Source organism: Micromys minutus (genome assembly GCF_963924665.1).
Source record: "Micromys minutus genome assembly, chromosome: 31".
In the NCBI taxonomy this organism is placed as follows: domain Eukaryota; kingdom Metazoa; phylum Chordata; class Mammalia; order Rodentia; family Muridae; genus Micromys; species Micromys minutus.
The window spans coordinates 2,732,342-2,747,957 of NC_137966.1; the positions used below are offsets into that span (position 1 = coordinate 2,732,342).

Consider the following 15,616-nt stretch of genomic DNA (forward strand, 5'->3'; position numbering starts at 1 on the left):
AGTCATCTGAGGGAGAAATGCAGAATACCACATAAAAGGGCTGCTAGGAATGGCTGAGCAATCCTTTCTTTCTCCTCCACTTCTTCCTTCCTTCTTCAGATGGGGACTTAGGCTGTCTTCCAACTTGCTATGTGTCCAAAGATGACTTTGAACTTCCGATTCTCTGGCCGCCACTTCCTGAGAACTGGAGTTATAGGGGTGCGCCACCATGTTGTTTGTGATACTGGGGATCCAGCCCAGGTTTCTGTGTGTGCTAAGCAGGCACACAACCAACCGGGCTACACACATCCTCAGTGTTTCTGGGGCAACTTCGATAACCAGATGAAATTATGTGTGTGTACAAGGGAATCCTTAGGCAGTCTCCGGCGGGCACCCTGTAGGGACGTCCCATAGAGAGCAGCTTCCTGTAGCAAGCAGCATGCCTTTCAACATCACTAGACAGTGCTTCCTTCTGAGACTCTCCAGGAACAATGTTTGCTCTGAAAATGATGGGTATACTCAGCTACAGAGCTCCTATGTTCCAACCAGGAAGCAACACGCAGCTCTTCGCTTCTGTCCACTGAGTCTCTGGACTCCCATGCCTAAACCTGACAGTGTACACCCTTACTGTGCTGGTTCATGCACCATTGCCTTGGATGGTCACAACACCCCTGATAAGCAAGGTCCAATACCTGTGAGCCAGCATGCCTGCCTCCCATCCTTCTCGCTGCTTTTCCATATGCTTTGGGGGTAAGGCATGACCCTGTAGGGAGATCAGCACCCCACAAGCCAACACTCCTGGGTCTTCTATCTTCCTCCAAATCACCAGGCCAGTTCCTGTGGGACTCAAGCTTTGCGTGACTGTCACATGTCCTGTTTCTACCTGCCCCCATCTTTCAAACAACATCCCCTGTACTTCAATTGGCAGAGGGGGTGAACGTTTACAGAGTCATACTGAATTTTCCAACCTACTAGTTTTGTGAGCTAGGGAAAGTTACTCAGCTCTCTAAACTTAGTGCAGACACAGGACACACTAGAGTGGGGTCCCAAGGGGGCTTAGCACCAGAAGGGAAATCCATCTCTCAGCAGACAGTTGAGCACTCACTTAACAGTGGCTACAGCCTTCAACGTCTCGGCAAACAGTAAGCACCAGTTGAAGGTGTGCTGTCATTATTGGCTCTTATGGTCATTAGTATTTGGCCGTAAGTTTTATATGAATGTCCTCAGAGCACCAGGATGGCAGATTATGTATGGGGCTCATGAAGTGCTGCAGATGAAGAGGGTCCAGTGTGATTCACACTGAGTGCCGACAAAGCTAAAATGATCCAAAGAGATATCTGAAGTCTGCTCCCCGCCCCCACCACCACCACTCAGAGGCAGCAAAGGCTAAGTGGATACATTGCTTTCCCCCCTGAGTAGAATCACCTCCTTGAGAATTATTACCTCCTGGGTGGACCCCATCCACCGCAAGGTATCCCCCATCGATCCCACAAACTTTCTCAGAAACAACTTCACAGTTAGCCTTTAAAGTAACCGCAAGAACTGGACAAAAGTTTACAAGATTATAATCTCTGGATGGCAAGTTTGAGATGAGCTTGGGCTCCGTCATAAATACCCAGAACTGTGAGAACTAAACGCTTCAGCATTCAGGGCGATGAAACATTGTCTCTGTGGCTGGGTTGGGGAAATATATGTAGGGAGGAGGATGAGAAAGCTGAAGTGTTGAACGTTCACAACATTGAGTCTTCTTCCTTTGCAGCTCTGTCAGAACCCAAGTTAGCAGCAAAGGGGGTTGTAGCACGAACTCAGAAATCTGTACAACACCAGCCTTCTCGCTCAGCTCGGTGATAGCCTAGCTGTCATATGTTCAAGGGCTATCAGCCCAGCTGCAACTTCCTCTGCATATACAGACATTATCGACTTCTTGACTCACTGCAAACACCCATTAAAAGTAAGTCTGGAGCCACGCCTTTAATCCCAGCTCTCAGGAGGCAGAGGCAAGTGGGTCTCTGTGAGGTAGGGGCCAGTTTGGACTACATAAAAGCTCTAGCCCAGCCAGGAAAACACAGGGACAACAACAACAGCAAAGCTGTATCCTGGCTAAGGTGGAACTCCATGTACAGCAAGTAGCATGGTGTCACAAATATAACCTTCCTACTTATAGGGGCCTTGGGCACACTTCAGGTCTTGAGGCTGTTTTCCTACAGGTATGGTAGTTACTAGGACCTGAGCTACCTGTCCCTCTGGACTGTGGAAACAGGGCCCAGTGAGTCAACAGTGAACTGTAATGCCCAGTCCTTGGCTGCATAAGGCAACTGTGGTGAGCATGTCATGACAAGGACCACTGTGCAGCAGCCCCTCCTGCAAGGAGATGCAGTCCCTGCCCTCGGAAGTTGGAAGGACGGCAGGGACAGGTGAATCTCTGGGGCTTGCTGCCCATCAAGGTAGGAACTAGATGACCTTGAAAAACCTTGGCTCAAAAATATAAGGTAATCAAGGCAGAGTGGTACACACCTTTAATCCTGACATTTGGGAGACAGAAACAGGTCTTGAACTCTGTGAGTTCAAGAACACATTGCTCTATATAAAGAGTTCTAGGCCAACCAAGACCATATAAGGAAGGCTTGTTATATGTGCGTGCGCACACACACACACACACACACACACACACACACACACAGGAGGAGGAGGAGGCAGACAGACTGGGGGGGTGCAAAATAAATTTGTCCAAAAAATTTCTTCATAGGTTAAAAAAAAACAAGGGCAACAAATCCAACAAACAATAACAAAAAATTGTAATGGTTTGATCCGGAGTGAGAGGGGCTCTGATCTGATTGGATTTTTTTTTTTCTCTGGGAAAGATAAGGCTGTCTGTGAGGTTCACTCTAATGACTCCAGACTCTGGCACCATCTGCTCCAGTGACCTGCAAGGGACCCCGAGACTCAGGATAATTGAAAGTCTGCTTCCAAAGCATCCAATTACCAAGTGCCTGCCACTTGCAGCACACGCTAAGGCACCGGGGTTAAGAGGGGCAAGAGTTTTCCAGCAGAGGCTCCCAGCAGCCCCCACCCAGCCCCTCACAGGGTCTTGGGTCCAGTCTCTGCTACAACCGGGAGTTCATGGGCCTCTGAGAGGGTGCCCTTGGCAGTGCCTTTCTGTCTTACAGTCTTCTTGCTCTAGGGTCCTGGTCTTTTTACACACAGCCAATGAGACATCGTTCTAGCTAATTCAAGGGCACTAATTTTTTAAAAGGGATTTTATCTAGGCCAGCAAAGTAACTGGGAAGCAAGCATCCTCACCAGCAACAGTATACAACACTGGACCCTCTTGAGAATTTGACCGGCGACATGTAAGGGTTTTAATGATTATGTCTTGTCACACAACAGCTCCATTTTAGGAATTTATCCCTAGACGGACTGGTAGATAAGGCTTATCACCACAATGCTATAGACAATTAAGTGAGACAGTTAAGTGATTCATTTGAAATAACCCAATAGACATTCAGGAGAGGAATGTTATATAGTCCTGAAAGGCAAAACAGCATATTAAGGTGAATGGCAAAAACATCACATTAAGCCAAAAGACAGAGACAAGGGCATGTGAGACTCCATTTATATGCACATAAAACTCTAGGAAAGACTACTCTAAGCCGTAAGAGGAAGCAGTCATCTGAGGATTGTCTGGGGTTGGGGTCAGGATTGAATGACTGAGAGGAATAAGGGGGTTTCTTAGGTTCACATAACATGCTCTGTCTGTACTGTGCCAGTTACATGTTTATGTGCATCCGTGAGAACTCATAGTATGCTGTAAACTGTGTGCACAATTCCTACTGTATGCCTGTATGTCGGACACACTTGAATTTCATACAATAAGTACCGGAACATAATCCTACAGCAAGAAGGACAATCAAATCATGTTACAACCATAAAGTAAAGCATGGCACATAATGTTGGCAATATAATGTAAAGATATGGGCTAGACATCGAGGCACTTAATTTGAGGACTTGCAGGAAGATCACAGGTTTGAAACTTGCCTGGATTTTTTCCCCCTGAGTTGGGTATGGAGTTTTGCCTGTATATATGTGTATGCATCACATGAGTGCAGTACCCAGGAGGACCAGAAGAGGGTGCTGGATCCCCAGAACTGGAGTTAGAGAGAGCTGTCATCTTCCTCGTGGGTGTTGGGAATTGAACCCAAGTCCTCTGGAAGAGCAGAGCAGCCAGTGCTCTTAACCACTGAACCACCCTTCCATCTTCTCTTTCGTTTATTTTATTTTATTTTGCAGTTTTCTAAACAGACAAAACCTTTTACCCCACATCGTGGTGTGTGTGTGTGTTTTGTGGGTTTCATCCAATGTTATTTATGTTAATTTGGTCTCCAAAATTACACAGGAATCTGCATGTCTGCATGCACCACACTGAAGGACCCTGCCCCCAGTTGGTTTTGATTGGTAAATAAAGTTGCCGGTGGCCAGTGGCCAATGGCTGGGCAGAGAGACAGAGGTGAGACCTTTAGGATTCCTGGGCAAAGGACTGAGAGAGAAGGAAGGAGTTAGCTACCGTGCCAGGAAAGGAATAGTTACCACACCTGAGACATAAAGGACAGGGAGAGAGCGGACATGGAAGAGCCAGGGAACAGCATCCCCAGGGGACCCCCCAACTGAGTCTGGGGCAACAACAACGGAACAGATTTTAGGAAGTAATAACTCAGGAATATTGAAGGGGAGGTGTTAGCCACGTGGAGGTTTGGGAGTGGCTCAACCACTAAGCTGCCTAAGGCATATTAAAATATAAGGCTGCATTGTGTGTCTTTCCTTCGGGAATCCAGAACACTGGGGCACGTAGCAAGGAACATGTAGCTACTGCTGGGTCGATTAGAGAAGAGGTTAACTGGTAACTGTAGTGTGTGTGAGTGTGTGAGTGTGTGTGAGTGTGTGAGTATGTGTGAGTGTGTGTGTGTATGTGTGTATATGTGTATGTGTGTATGTATTTGTGTGTATGTGTCTATATGTGTGTATATGTGTGTATATGTGTATGTGTATATGTATTTGTGTGTGCATGTGTATATGCATGTGTATGTGTATATGTATTTGTGCATGTGTGTATGTATGTGTATGTGTGTATATGTGTGTATATGTATGTATGTGTGTGTATGTGTATGTATGGGTGTATGTGTATGTGTGTGTGTATGTGTGTATGTATTTGTGTGTGCATGTGTGTGTACATGTGTGTATGTGTATATGTATTTTGTGTGCATGTGTGTGTACAAGGGCTAAATAACTTAAGAAGGTAAAGACCGAGTCGGGGCAAAGGCTCAGGCCCAGCTCCACCTTACAATCTCTGCTTCACTTAACCAGCAGGTACTGGCTTCCCCAGCAGCCAGGGTGCAGCCCAGTCTTTGCATCCCATCCCAGTAATAGAGACTGGAATCACTAAAAGCACACATCTTCGTCTTCTCCCAGAGACAATGTGTATGTTTGTGTCACAAACACACATCAAAAGAACCCGGCCTCCACGGGACAGAAAGCACTGAGACCAAGTCTCCACTGGCCCCTGTGCTCACACCAAGGACTTCGGTATCCTAAGGACTGAGGTCTCCGGTGAACACACAGAGTCCTTTTTCATAGTGTGTACTCTCCTCTCATGAGACATTTACAAGGAGTTGAGCTTCGTGGCACAGGCCTATTAGATTTGTGTTGCACAAAACAAAAAGGAAAAAAGGGAGTGGGGGTGGGAATGTAGTTTAATGGTGCAGAATTGTGTGAGGTCTTCAGTTTGGTTCCCAGTCTCACATACAAACACACACACACAGACACACACACAAATTCACACACACACACACACTCACACAGACACACACATACACAGACACACAGAGAGACACACACAGACACACATACTCAAACACATAAACACACACAGACACACATAGAGACATACAAACTCACACAGACACACACATACTCAAACACATGAACACAGACACACATACAGAGACAGACACTCACACAAACACACACACACATATACAAGCACACAGACACACACACAGATACACACACACACACACACACACACACGAAGACACACAGATACACCGATACATAGACACAAACACACATACATAGACACACACATACACAGTTACACACAGACACACACATACACATACACACACATACACACACAAACACACATACATACACACACACACAAACATTCACAGACACACACATACACACACAAACACACATACATACACAGACACACAAACATTCACAGACACACACATACTCACAGACAAACACACATACACACACACATACTCACACACACAAACACACATACACACATACACAGACACACACACTCACACACACACACACACACACACACACACAGATGTGATTCACTGGGGTCCAGGCTGCACAGCTGGGCAGATGAATGTCACCTGAAATGCCAGTTAGGCCCCCAGCAGCTTTCTGTCCTTGAGCAGTTGTGTCCCATCCCATCAGTACTTACTGTCCTCCTGGACAGCCCAAGTCTGTGGGGCCCGGGAGCTGTGGGTCAGAGGAGCCTGACGGAAGAGTGGGGTCAAGGTGGAGACGTGTGTCAAGGCATGTCCAAGCCTGGAAATCTTATGCTTAGATGAGCAGGAGGAACAGGATTGCTCCCCACACCTTAATGCTCCAGCACATGTGACCCTATGCCCTATACCTTTGCCTCACCAGAGGTCACGTAGCCAGTACTACTGGACCTACTGGAACTACTCCTCACGTTGATGAGGCATCCCCAGCACCCTGACCCACTGATGACGTACACTCATTCCCCAAAGGTTTAACTAGCCTCTCCTCTCCCAGTGCACCGAGCCGGTTCCGGGGCTGTTCCCAGGCGTGTGGTCTCTGCTAGAGCACTCACTACAGACCAAGTTCTGCCAGCGCCCCTCCCCCGTGCTAAACTCCCCTCCCTCCAGGTGCAAGACAGGACCTGACTCCTCTGGGCAGAGTAGCAAAGTCAGCTTCACAGTTCAGGAAGCAGGAAAAGCCTTATCACCACGTATTACGGTCACTTCCAGGAAGGAGGCACCAAGGACAAGGGCTCAGAGTGACAGTAAAGACCACAGCCATGAGATAGCCCAAGACCAGCACTCTTAGACCTACACTGAGCAGACTCAGCTATCAAAAGTGACCAGGGCATTTCTTTTTTTCTTCCTTTCTTTTTCTTTTCTTCTCTCTCTCTTTTTTTAAATAAGTTGGATATTTTCTTTACTTACATTTCAAATGTTATCCCCTTTCCCGGTTTCCCCTCTGGAATCCCCCTATCCTATCCTCCCTCCCCCTGCCTCTATGAAAATGTTCCCCCACCCACCCACACATTCATACCCCCTCCCTGGCATTTCTCTACACTGGGGCATCAAGTCTTCACAGGACCACGGCCTCTCCTCCCACTGATGCCAGACAAGGCCATCCTCTGTTACATATGTGGTTGGAGCCATGGGTTGGCTCCTTGGCTGTTGTTTTAGTCTCTGGGAGCTCTGGTTGATTGATAATGTTCTTCCTATGAGGTTACAAACCCCTTCAGCTCCTTCAGTCCTTTCTCTAACTCCTCCATTGGGGACCTCGTTCTCAATCCAATGGTTGGCTGACAGGACATCTTTATATTTGAAGACATGGGTGTGCCTCAGACATATTGAAAATGGCCCTTGGTGTGTTTGGAAGCCGAAAGAGGAAAGGACATGGGAAACGCAAGTGGACAGTAACCAGCTGGACTGTTTTGTTTATTGACCAATTTATTTTGTTCTTTTAGGGATTTAATTTAGGGTCTCAGCAATGCCAGGCAAGCATTCTTGCACTGAGCTATATTCTCTACCTTTATATAATTATTTACCACGTATTTATTTTGTGTTTTGGAGACAAGGATTTATTCTGTCGCCCAGGATGGCCTGGAGCTCTGACTGTAGTCCTTAAACTCCAGGCAGCTGGGATTGCAGGAACCAGCCAGCCACCACATCCAGCTTTCCTCTGCCCCTTTTATCTTTTTATTTTATTATTTTTTAAAGATTTATTTATTTTTTGTATATGAGTAAGTACACTGTAGCTGTCTTTAGACCCACCAGAAGAGAGCATCCGGATCCCATTATAGATGGCTGTAAGCCACCGTGTGGCAGCTGGGATTTGAACTCAGGACCTCTGGAAGAGCAGTCAGTGCTCTTAACCACTGAGCCATCTCTCCAGCCCCCTCTGCCCTTTTTAAAGTTAAATTTTGAGACAGGATGCCAGTAAGTTGTCTTAGGCTGGCCTTCGGTTTGTTTGCTGTGTCCTTGGCAGGCTATGAACTCCCAACCTGCCTCAGCTTCTTGAGTGGTAGGTTTGAAGACCTGAACCATTAGGCCTGGCTCCTAGTCAGAATTTTGAACATGGACCTGGGTCACATTTTATTTATTTTATTTGTTTTTTTAGGAAACAGAGGCTTGGCCTAGTGTAGGAAAATTAAAGGAATTTAAGAGAGTTGACAAGTAACAACAGCTGCTCCGTCTACCCAAAGGCAGACAGTGGCAGGGACAAATCTTACACAGGTGAAGCACCAAGTACAGCCAGGATCAACCAAAGAGTTTGCACTTGACAAGATCCCTTCTGAATGACCAGAGTGAGGCCAGCACCCGCAGCTTTGAGCTACTGGGGGTGGTTTAGGAAAAGCATAGTCCTTGAAACCACAGCACCACAAAACATACTGCAGCGTCCTGAACTCAGAGCTTGAATCCCCTTCTGGCTTAGCTTGCTTTTACTCTTTGCTAAAACATTTTTTTCCCAAAAAGTAATTTTAAGACAGTTATTCAGTTATTACAGGTCCCCACTGTGAAATGGGCGAACCTCAGCACTGGAACCAAGATGAGGATCATCAGATAAAGACAGACAGATGCTAGCTAGCAAGGTGTAAAACATCCCTTAAGTACAGTAGCTCCAGGTGACGTCATCAAAGAACGGAGCCTCTGTTGTCACTGCTTTGGCGGACAACCGTAATAAATGCAGTTGCAAACTACTAAAACTGTCCTTTACTAGTCCATTGGTTCAAAAGACATGGCTTGGCAGAGCTGGGAACATGGCTTCCTGGGGAGAGTGCTCACCTGGCAACTATAGGCCCTGCCTGGGTCTGATCCCCGGCAACACAGACGGAACCAAAGTCAGTGGAAACAAGCCTCTCACAGCAAGGTCTTTTCAGTGCACTGTCGTTTCAGTGAGAAGGAGAAATGCTCCTGGGCATGGTGCTCAAGAAGATCTTAATCTGGGGCAGGATAAGCAGACTCTGAGGCACTCTGTGACTCCATCCCAGGAGATGGGGAATATCTAGTGGAAAGGGTTCCAGGCTTTATTCTCCTTAGAGCCCAGAAAACTAGATCTACTACTGTGCCATGCCAAGGTGGGAGACAGCCTCGTGCCTCTGGGAGTGAAGAATCTACCCCGAAAACCTCCAAAGTCAGGTCTTCATGCCAAGCCAGCATTAAACCACAGACACGAAGGAGGGTCCTCACACACTGTCTTTGCTTGGTTTTATAACCCCCTCCTCCTAGCTGGAGATCAAGGGCTATAAACCTAAGTCCAAAGGGGATGCGAGCAAGCTTTATCTCTGTTTGCTGCTCAACCGGGGATAAAATCAGGAAGGCAAATAGATCCCCGTGACTGCAGTCTGGGAGAAATTATTACTATTATCTGAGCTCAATATGTGGTCATTTTTCCAAGCTACTTACAGTGTACTTTGGTCGAGGGCAGGACACCTGCCCCTGTGACTAATTATTTTCTCATGACCCCTCCCGGCACTATCTGAGAGGAGAGTACCCAGGTGTCTAGGGAGCCAAGAAAGTGCTCCCCCTTGCTCCTGGGTCTGATCTGCCTCAGTTGAACCAGGAGCCCACACTGCCCTCAACCCCAGTTCAATGCCAAAGACCAGGTACAGGGTCCCAGAAACACACTTCTACACAGCTATACAGCACAGCCCAGTGAGGTCCACTGGTTCCTTTCTCTAGCCCCTCAGCATGCTGCGCTTGTATCAAGAAAGGGAACAGTCTGTGAGCTCTCTCTACACCATACACTGGCCTGGGAATGTTGTGGCACAGTGCCCACAAGCTGCTCATAGTCCAGTTGGAGGGAGTAGCTACTGCACCGGTTAAAAAAAACGATCACAAGAAAGTAAGTGCAAGATTAGTAGGACTGTGACACGTAGTGGGGAGGGCAAAGCTTCTGGGATGAGGAAGGTGAGCCTCAGGGCAGGTGCTGTCTGAGCCTGAGTCTATGTGCATCCCAAACTTATGCCAACCTATCAGGTAGAAGACCGAGGACTGTATTAACTTTAAACTTAGGAGGATGCATTTTTTTCTGAGGGTTCAAAAAAATAGCTCTGAGTTTTAATCGGCTACTCAAGAGGGTATAGGCCGTAAAAAATATCACTACTGCCATCTTCCAGGCCATGATATGATCCTCTCCCATGTTCAGTGCATGGGTGAACCCAATGCTCCTGTAGGAGCTGCACTAATCAACCAGCAGTGGACAGGTTGGAAGGGGCGGGACTGAGGGGCAGAGGGTTTTAGGATTAAGGGGTCTTCCTGAGACCTTCAGGACTGAGAAGGACCAAGGGAGGAACTTAAGGCTTCGTGTGGATAGAGGTGGCCTGGAAAGGGAGAAATGGGAGACGTTTTCTCCAGAGACATTCAGTAGAAAGATGCCCATCCCCCAATTAGTTCCTGCTGCCTATTCAGGCTGGGCGGAAGTTCCTTTGGGTAAGCCATCTTATCCCTGGGCTTTAAGCAAACTGCTTTGGCCCTTTCACTTTGAGCCTTACCCACTGGCCTCATACAATATCAACACCCCCCACCCCCACCCCCACCTCAGGAAGGAAAGAAAGATAAGTTCCAAAGTAGTCCAGGCTGGCCTCCAACTTGCGGCATAGCCAAGGCTGGCCTTGAACTCCTGATCTTCCTGCCTCCACTTCCTAAGTGTTGGAATTGTGGTTGTGTGCCACCACACATAGCTAAGATCTCTTTTTAAAGAAAAACAAACAAACAACCCAAATGGAACACGTATGGCTCGCACACATGTTTGCATGTCTAGCGTCCCGTAGGTAAGTGTGCACATGCCTGAAAGTTAACATGGGTTGTTTTCTCCATTCATGCCTTATTTATTGAATAAATTTCTTTTGCTGAACCTGTAACTCCTATTATCCTTACAACAGCTTCTCTCTGCCTCCCAAGTGCTTGAATTATAAGGGGCTACCCTGCCTTTCTGGTTTCTGTGGGCATGCTGGGATTTGAACTCTGGTCTTCACAGTTGCAGGACAAGAATTTTACCTACTGAGCCACCTCCCCAGACTCCTCAGACACCATTCTTATAGGTATCAGTGTCACACTAAGGGACCCCATGAGAAACAAAAACCCAAGCCTTAGCTGAGCGCACATTATATGAAGGGGTCCATCGGTCTCCCCCACAACAATCCTAAGGGGCAAGGCAGGGCTCCAGCCCCATCTCTTCTACATACTCTTCGATTATCTCCCTTGATCCTTATATTCCTAGAAACGATTTCTCCCCAGTTTACAGGAGAAAATATTGATTGACTCATTCTCATCATTTGAACATACAGGGAAACCTCCATTCTAGGCCCAGAGGCCTCAGAACGGCCTGAGACAGACTTAGCCAGACTCTTGGGAAGCATATGTTTTTAGAATCAGAGGAAAGATAGCAAACTACCAGTAGACCAATGTCAGACCCTTGTCAATGCTATGAAGAGACGAAAACAGGATGCTCTCTAATACTCCCATGAGTGAAGAATGAATTACTGGGAGGTTACTACGAGACAGACTGAGAAACACAGGCTGCAAAAGAACAGCCACTGCTAAGGGCCTGAGGCACAGAGACGCTTGACACATTCAAGAGACAGAAAGGAAGTCTGTGTGGCTCCAAGGGAGGGAGAAGGGACAAGATAAGAATGGGGGCCAGGAGGCCACGTCAGGAACTCTAGGATAATAGTGTGGACTGGCGATTTATCATGTGTGTGGGTGTTTCACCTACAAGTACAGCTGAGTACTGGGTGCACACAACGCCTACAGAGAGCAGAAAAGTGGGGGTTGGATACCCTAGGACAGAAGTTACAGATTGCTGTGAGCAGCCATGTGGGTGCTGGGAATTGAACCTGGGTATTCTGCGGGTGCCACCAGTGTTCGTAATCACTGAACCATCTCTCCAGTCCCCTGGGAATTTTATTTCAAGTACTATGGGTCTTGAAGCAAGAAGCTGACACAATGGAATTTTGGTGGGGAAGAGGTGAAACAGTCAGCTCGGGAAATACCTCCGTTGCTAGTTTGCATTCGGCACCTCGATGCGTTTCCATGGTATTACATCCTCCATAGAGTCAGGATGGTGCCACACCAGACTCTCTCGGCCAGCAAAGTGCAGCTCCTACCATTCCTGAGATGGCAGCTGTACCCTCTGCAGCCACCAGGAGAGGATGGCTGCTGGCCGTAACACAAAAACAATCGCACAGTCTGTATGCAAACGTGCTTTGTGTTCGTCTGCAACAACAAAGGGTGAGTGTCCAGCGTGTGCCAGGCACTTGTAAAGTTGTTCCGCACTAGTGGGAACACATTATTAGGGTTGATGTTTAATTAAAAAAAAAAATTATCCTGTCTGGGAAAAACAAAAGGCCAGCCCTTGTTCCTCAAAGACAGGAGACCAGCGGGGTACCAGTCCCTTTACCATCTATTTTCACTCAAAACTCTATCAAGCCAAACATTCTTAAATACCTTTGAAGACGGATGAAAAAAAAATACAGTAAGAATACAGTCTACCGTATCAGGAGGAAGTGGGACAATGTAACTAAAAGAATGTGAGATTTGACCCTAAGGTCAGCTTCAAGCCTGGAGTATCTCAGGGAAGTAACTCTCTGGAGCTACATTGTTTCCACAAAACCTTCCCACCATACCCTAAGATACATTTGCAGCAATGGCAACCACTTGAGCTACGATAAATCAGGAAGACATGCTCTCCAGTGGCCCTCCCTACCTGCATGCAGCCAATATTTCTAGAAAGGGCTAAGAATATCCCATTTCATGTACATCCCTACCTCCCCTGGTCTGCCTTTCTGGCCTTGCACTTCTGACCCTCCTGCCTCTGAGAGCTTCTTTAAATGTATTCCCTCCCATGCCCTGCTTTTGCAAAGAACCACGAGGACCCGATTTTGTCTCCAGGTCCCCAGACTGGAACATTTTGGAGAGAACAAAGCAACACGAGAAGGCTATGCCAGGGAGAGACAGGTCAACAGGTAGAGGAAAAGAGAAAAATAAACCTGACACACACAACATGCCTGAGAATCTAGGGACTTGATAACAGGCCTGCCACAGTCAGAGTATGAATGAGCCAAAACTGGGAGCCCCGTTCTGCAGGGACCCACGGGCCCCAATAAGACAACTTCCGTCCTACATTGGCCTGACAAACCAATTGAGAATACCTCTCCCCTAAATTCACATCCACCTGGAATCTGAGAACTTACTTCAGATGTACCAGTTAGAGTATGATTACATCTTATTGTGTTCAGGTGGGCTCCTATGAGAAAACTGACACAGACCCTCAGAAGATGACTCAGAGGCAGATATTGTGAGGAAGTTAAGAGCTCTTGAATTTGAGGACTGCTTGGGCTGCAGTAAGTATACAGCTCACCTGGGCTCTGTACCAAGACCCTGTCTCAAAAGCAAAAGGAAAGACCCCCCCACCCTCCGCTTCCAAACCCTTCCAACATCCGAGAATACATTTTTGCTGCAGGATGCCCTCAGCCTCAAGTACTTTGTTACAGTAGCTCTGCTTCCCTGCATCACGCCTAACAACCCTTCCCAGCCCAGGTACGGGAAGCAAGAAACAGAGAAGCCTCCAGTCCTCTGGGTTTTCCCAGCTTCCCAGTGGCCAACAGCAGCCTCGGGAGGACTGAGAGGGGATCAAGTTTCAGCCAACCTACCTTCTACCACCGGAGGCCAACTGGCAGGGGAGTATGTGTTTTCCCCCTTAGCTTAGCAACCTCTTTCAGTTAAGGTTAGAGTTTTTTTCCCCCTCTTGTTTTGAGACAAAGTGTCCTTCTGTGTAGACCTGTCCTTCCTGCAGCTCACTATGATGCTTCAGCTGGCCTTGAACTTGTGGAGAGCCTTCTGCCGTCTCCACAGTGTTGGGATTACCGCCAGCCCTGACTTAAATTCCAGTCATTCGGTTCCTGCCTTAACAATGAATTATCACCATCTACCTAATGTTTCTTGACCCCGAACTGTATGTAACTTTACTATGTTTACATAAATGTATTTAGGCATCTGCTCTACCACTGAGCTGCACACCAGTCTAATCAGGTTATTTTTAAAAGCAACTGCTACATCGTTATTACATAAAAAGGAAAAATCAGCATCGTGTATAGTATGCAGAGCCTGCTGTATTATGCGTCTTTGAATTACACACCGAAATGGACACTCAGTACTTTTTTTTTTTTTAAGTCCATTCTTGTACCATGTAAAGTAATCTCGGGAGGAAACCCAATGGGATGCGAACTATTCTTCATTTAGTTGCCTGGAGCTCTGCACTCCTGAAAAAACAAACTTCAAGTTCTTGAAGCTCCAGGTCCTTTCCCTGGAGGAAGACCACACTCCCCATGAAGGTAAAGGAGCAGGCGCACAAACAGAAAGCCACCAAGAGCTCAGAGTTCCCACGCGGGGCGTCCTGAGACACGAGAGCGAAAGTGAGTTTAAATACCCAGTCCTTGCGAGTGACAAGGGTGGGGAGGAACTGACCTTCTCGCGCAGGGTGCAGTGGACGTCTGAGGCGACGCGCCCTTCCCACCACGGTTCATCCATCACCGCCGCAGATATAAGGCTACCGGGATCTCGGGGCGCACCCTGTGAGGGCACCAGGAGCCTCAGCGATCGGAGACACTTCCTCCAACCCTCCCTCAGTGACCCTGATCCTCCACGGTCCCTGTCCCAGTCCCGGACGGGCGCCCCCTCCTGCCCTGCACCGTGGAGTTGGCTGTCGCCCGCTGTCCTGAAGAGCCAGTAGTGTCCCCTCTCCCCTCCCTCCGCCCGCCCAACCTGGGGCGATCTGGAACTGTGTGCAACAACTTGCAGACTATCCAATGTCCCCTTCTTGCAAAAGTTGCAAAGTTGCCGGCTGCAGTAGCTCTCCCGGGGCTGACTGGGTCACTGGCTCTGAGTCCCCAACTCCTCCCCCGCCTCCCAGCCTTTGTCCTGCTAGCACATCCTGCCCTCGAGCCGGGGCGAGACTCACGCATCGCTGTCCCCGCGTGGGGGGCCGCGGGTGGCGGGTCCCTTCCCGCACCGGGCACGTAGTGCCCTCCGGTGACCTCCCGGCCCCTAGCTTCGCGTGCTCGCGACCGCTGCCTCCGCAGCTCGTCCCGCCCGGCCACCGGCGCGCCCCTGCGTGCGCTCGGTCCCGCCGCGGCTCGCAGTTCGGGCCGCCGGGGGCCTCCCTCCCTCGCTCGGGGAATTGGGGGCCGGACCTCGCGCATGCGCCGCCAGTGCCCCGCGCCCCGCGGGGCGGGGGGCTGGGAATGGCAGTCTTTCTTTCCCCGGCCCTGGGCTGCGCTTCCTGCTCACCCTCCTCC

The 15,616-nt window shown here is 48.4% G+C and overlaps 1 protein-coding gene across 1 annotated transcript in view; it reads right to left on the bottom strand.

Annotated features, from left to right (window-relative positions):
* The window catches only part of CCNJL (cyclin J like), a gene marked incomplete at both ends in the record, with an annotated part of 54,136 nt that extends 39,287 nt beyond the window's left edge, over window positions 1-14,849 (bottom strand). Inside the window, one exon of the mRNA XM_080942220.1 lies at window positions 14,787-14,849. Within this exon, the coding sequence (XP_080798346.1) occupies window positions 14,787-14,849 (63 nt within the window). The remainder of the gene's footprint in view (window positions 1-14,786) is intronic.
* Between the last annotated feature and the right edge of the window lie 767 nt (window positions 14,850-15,616).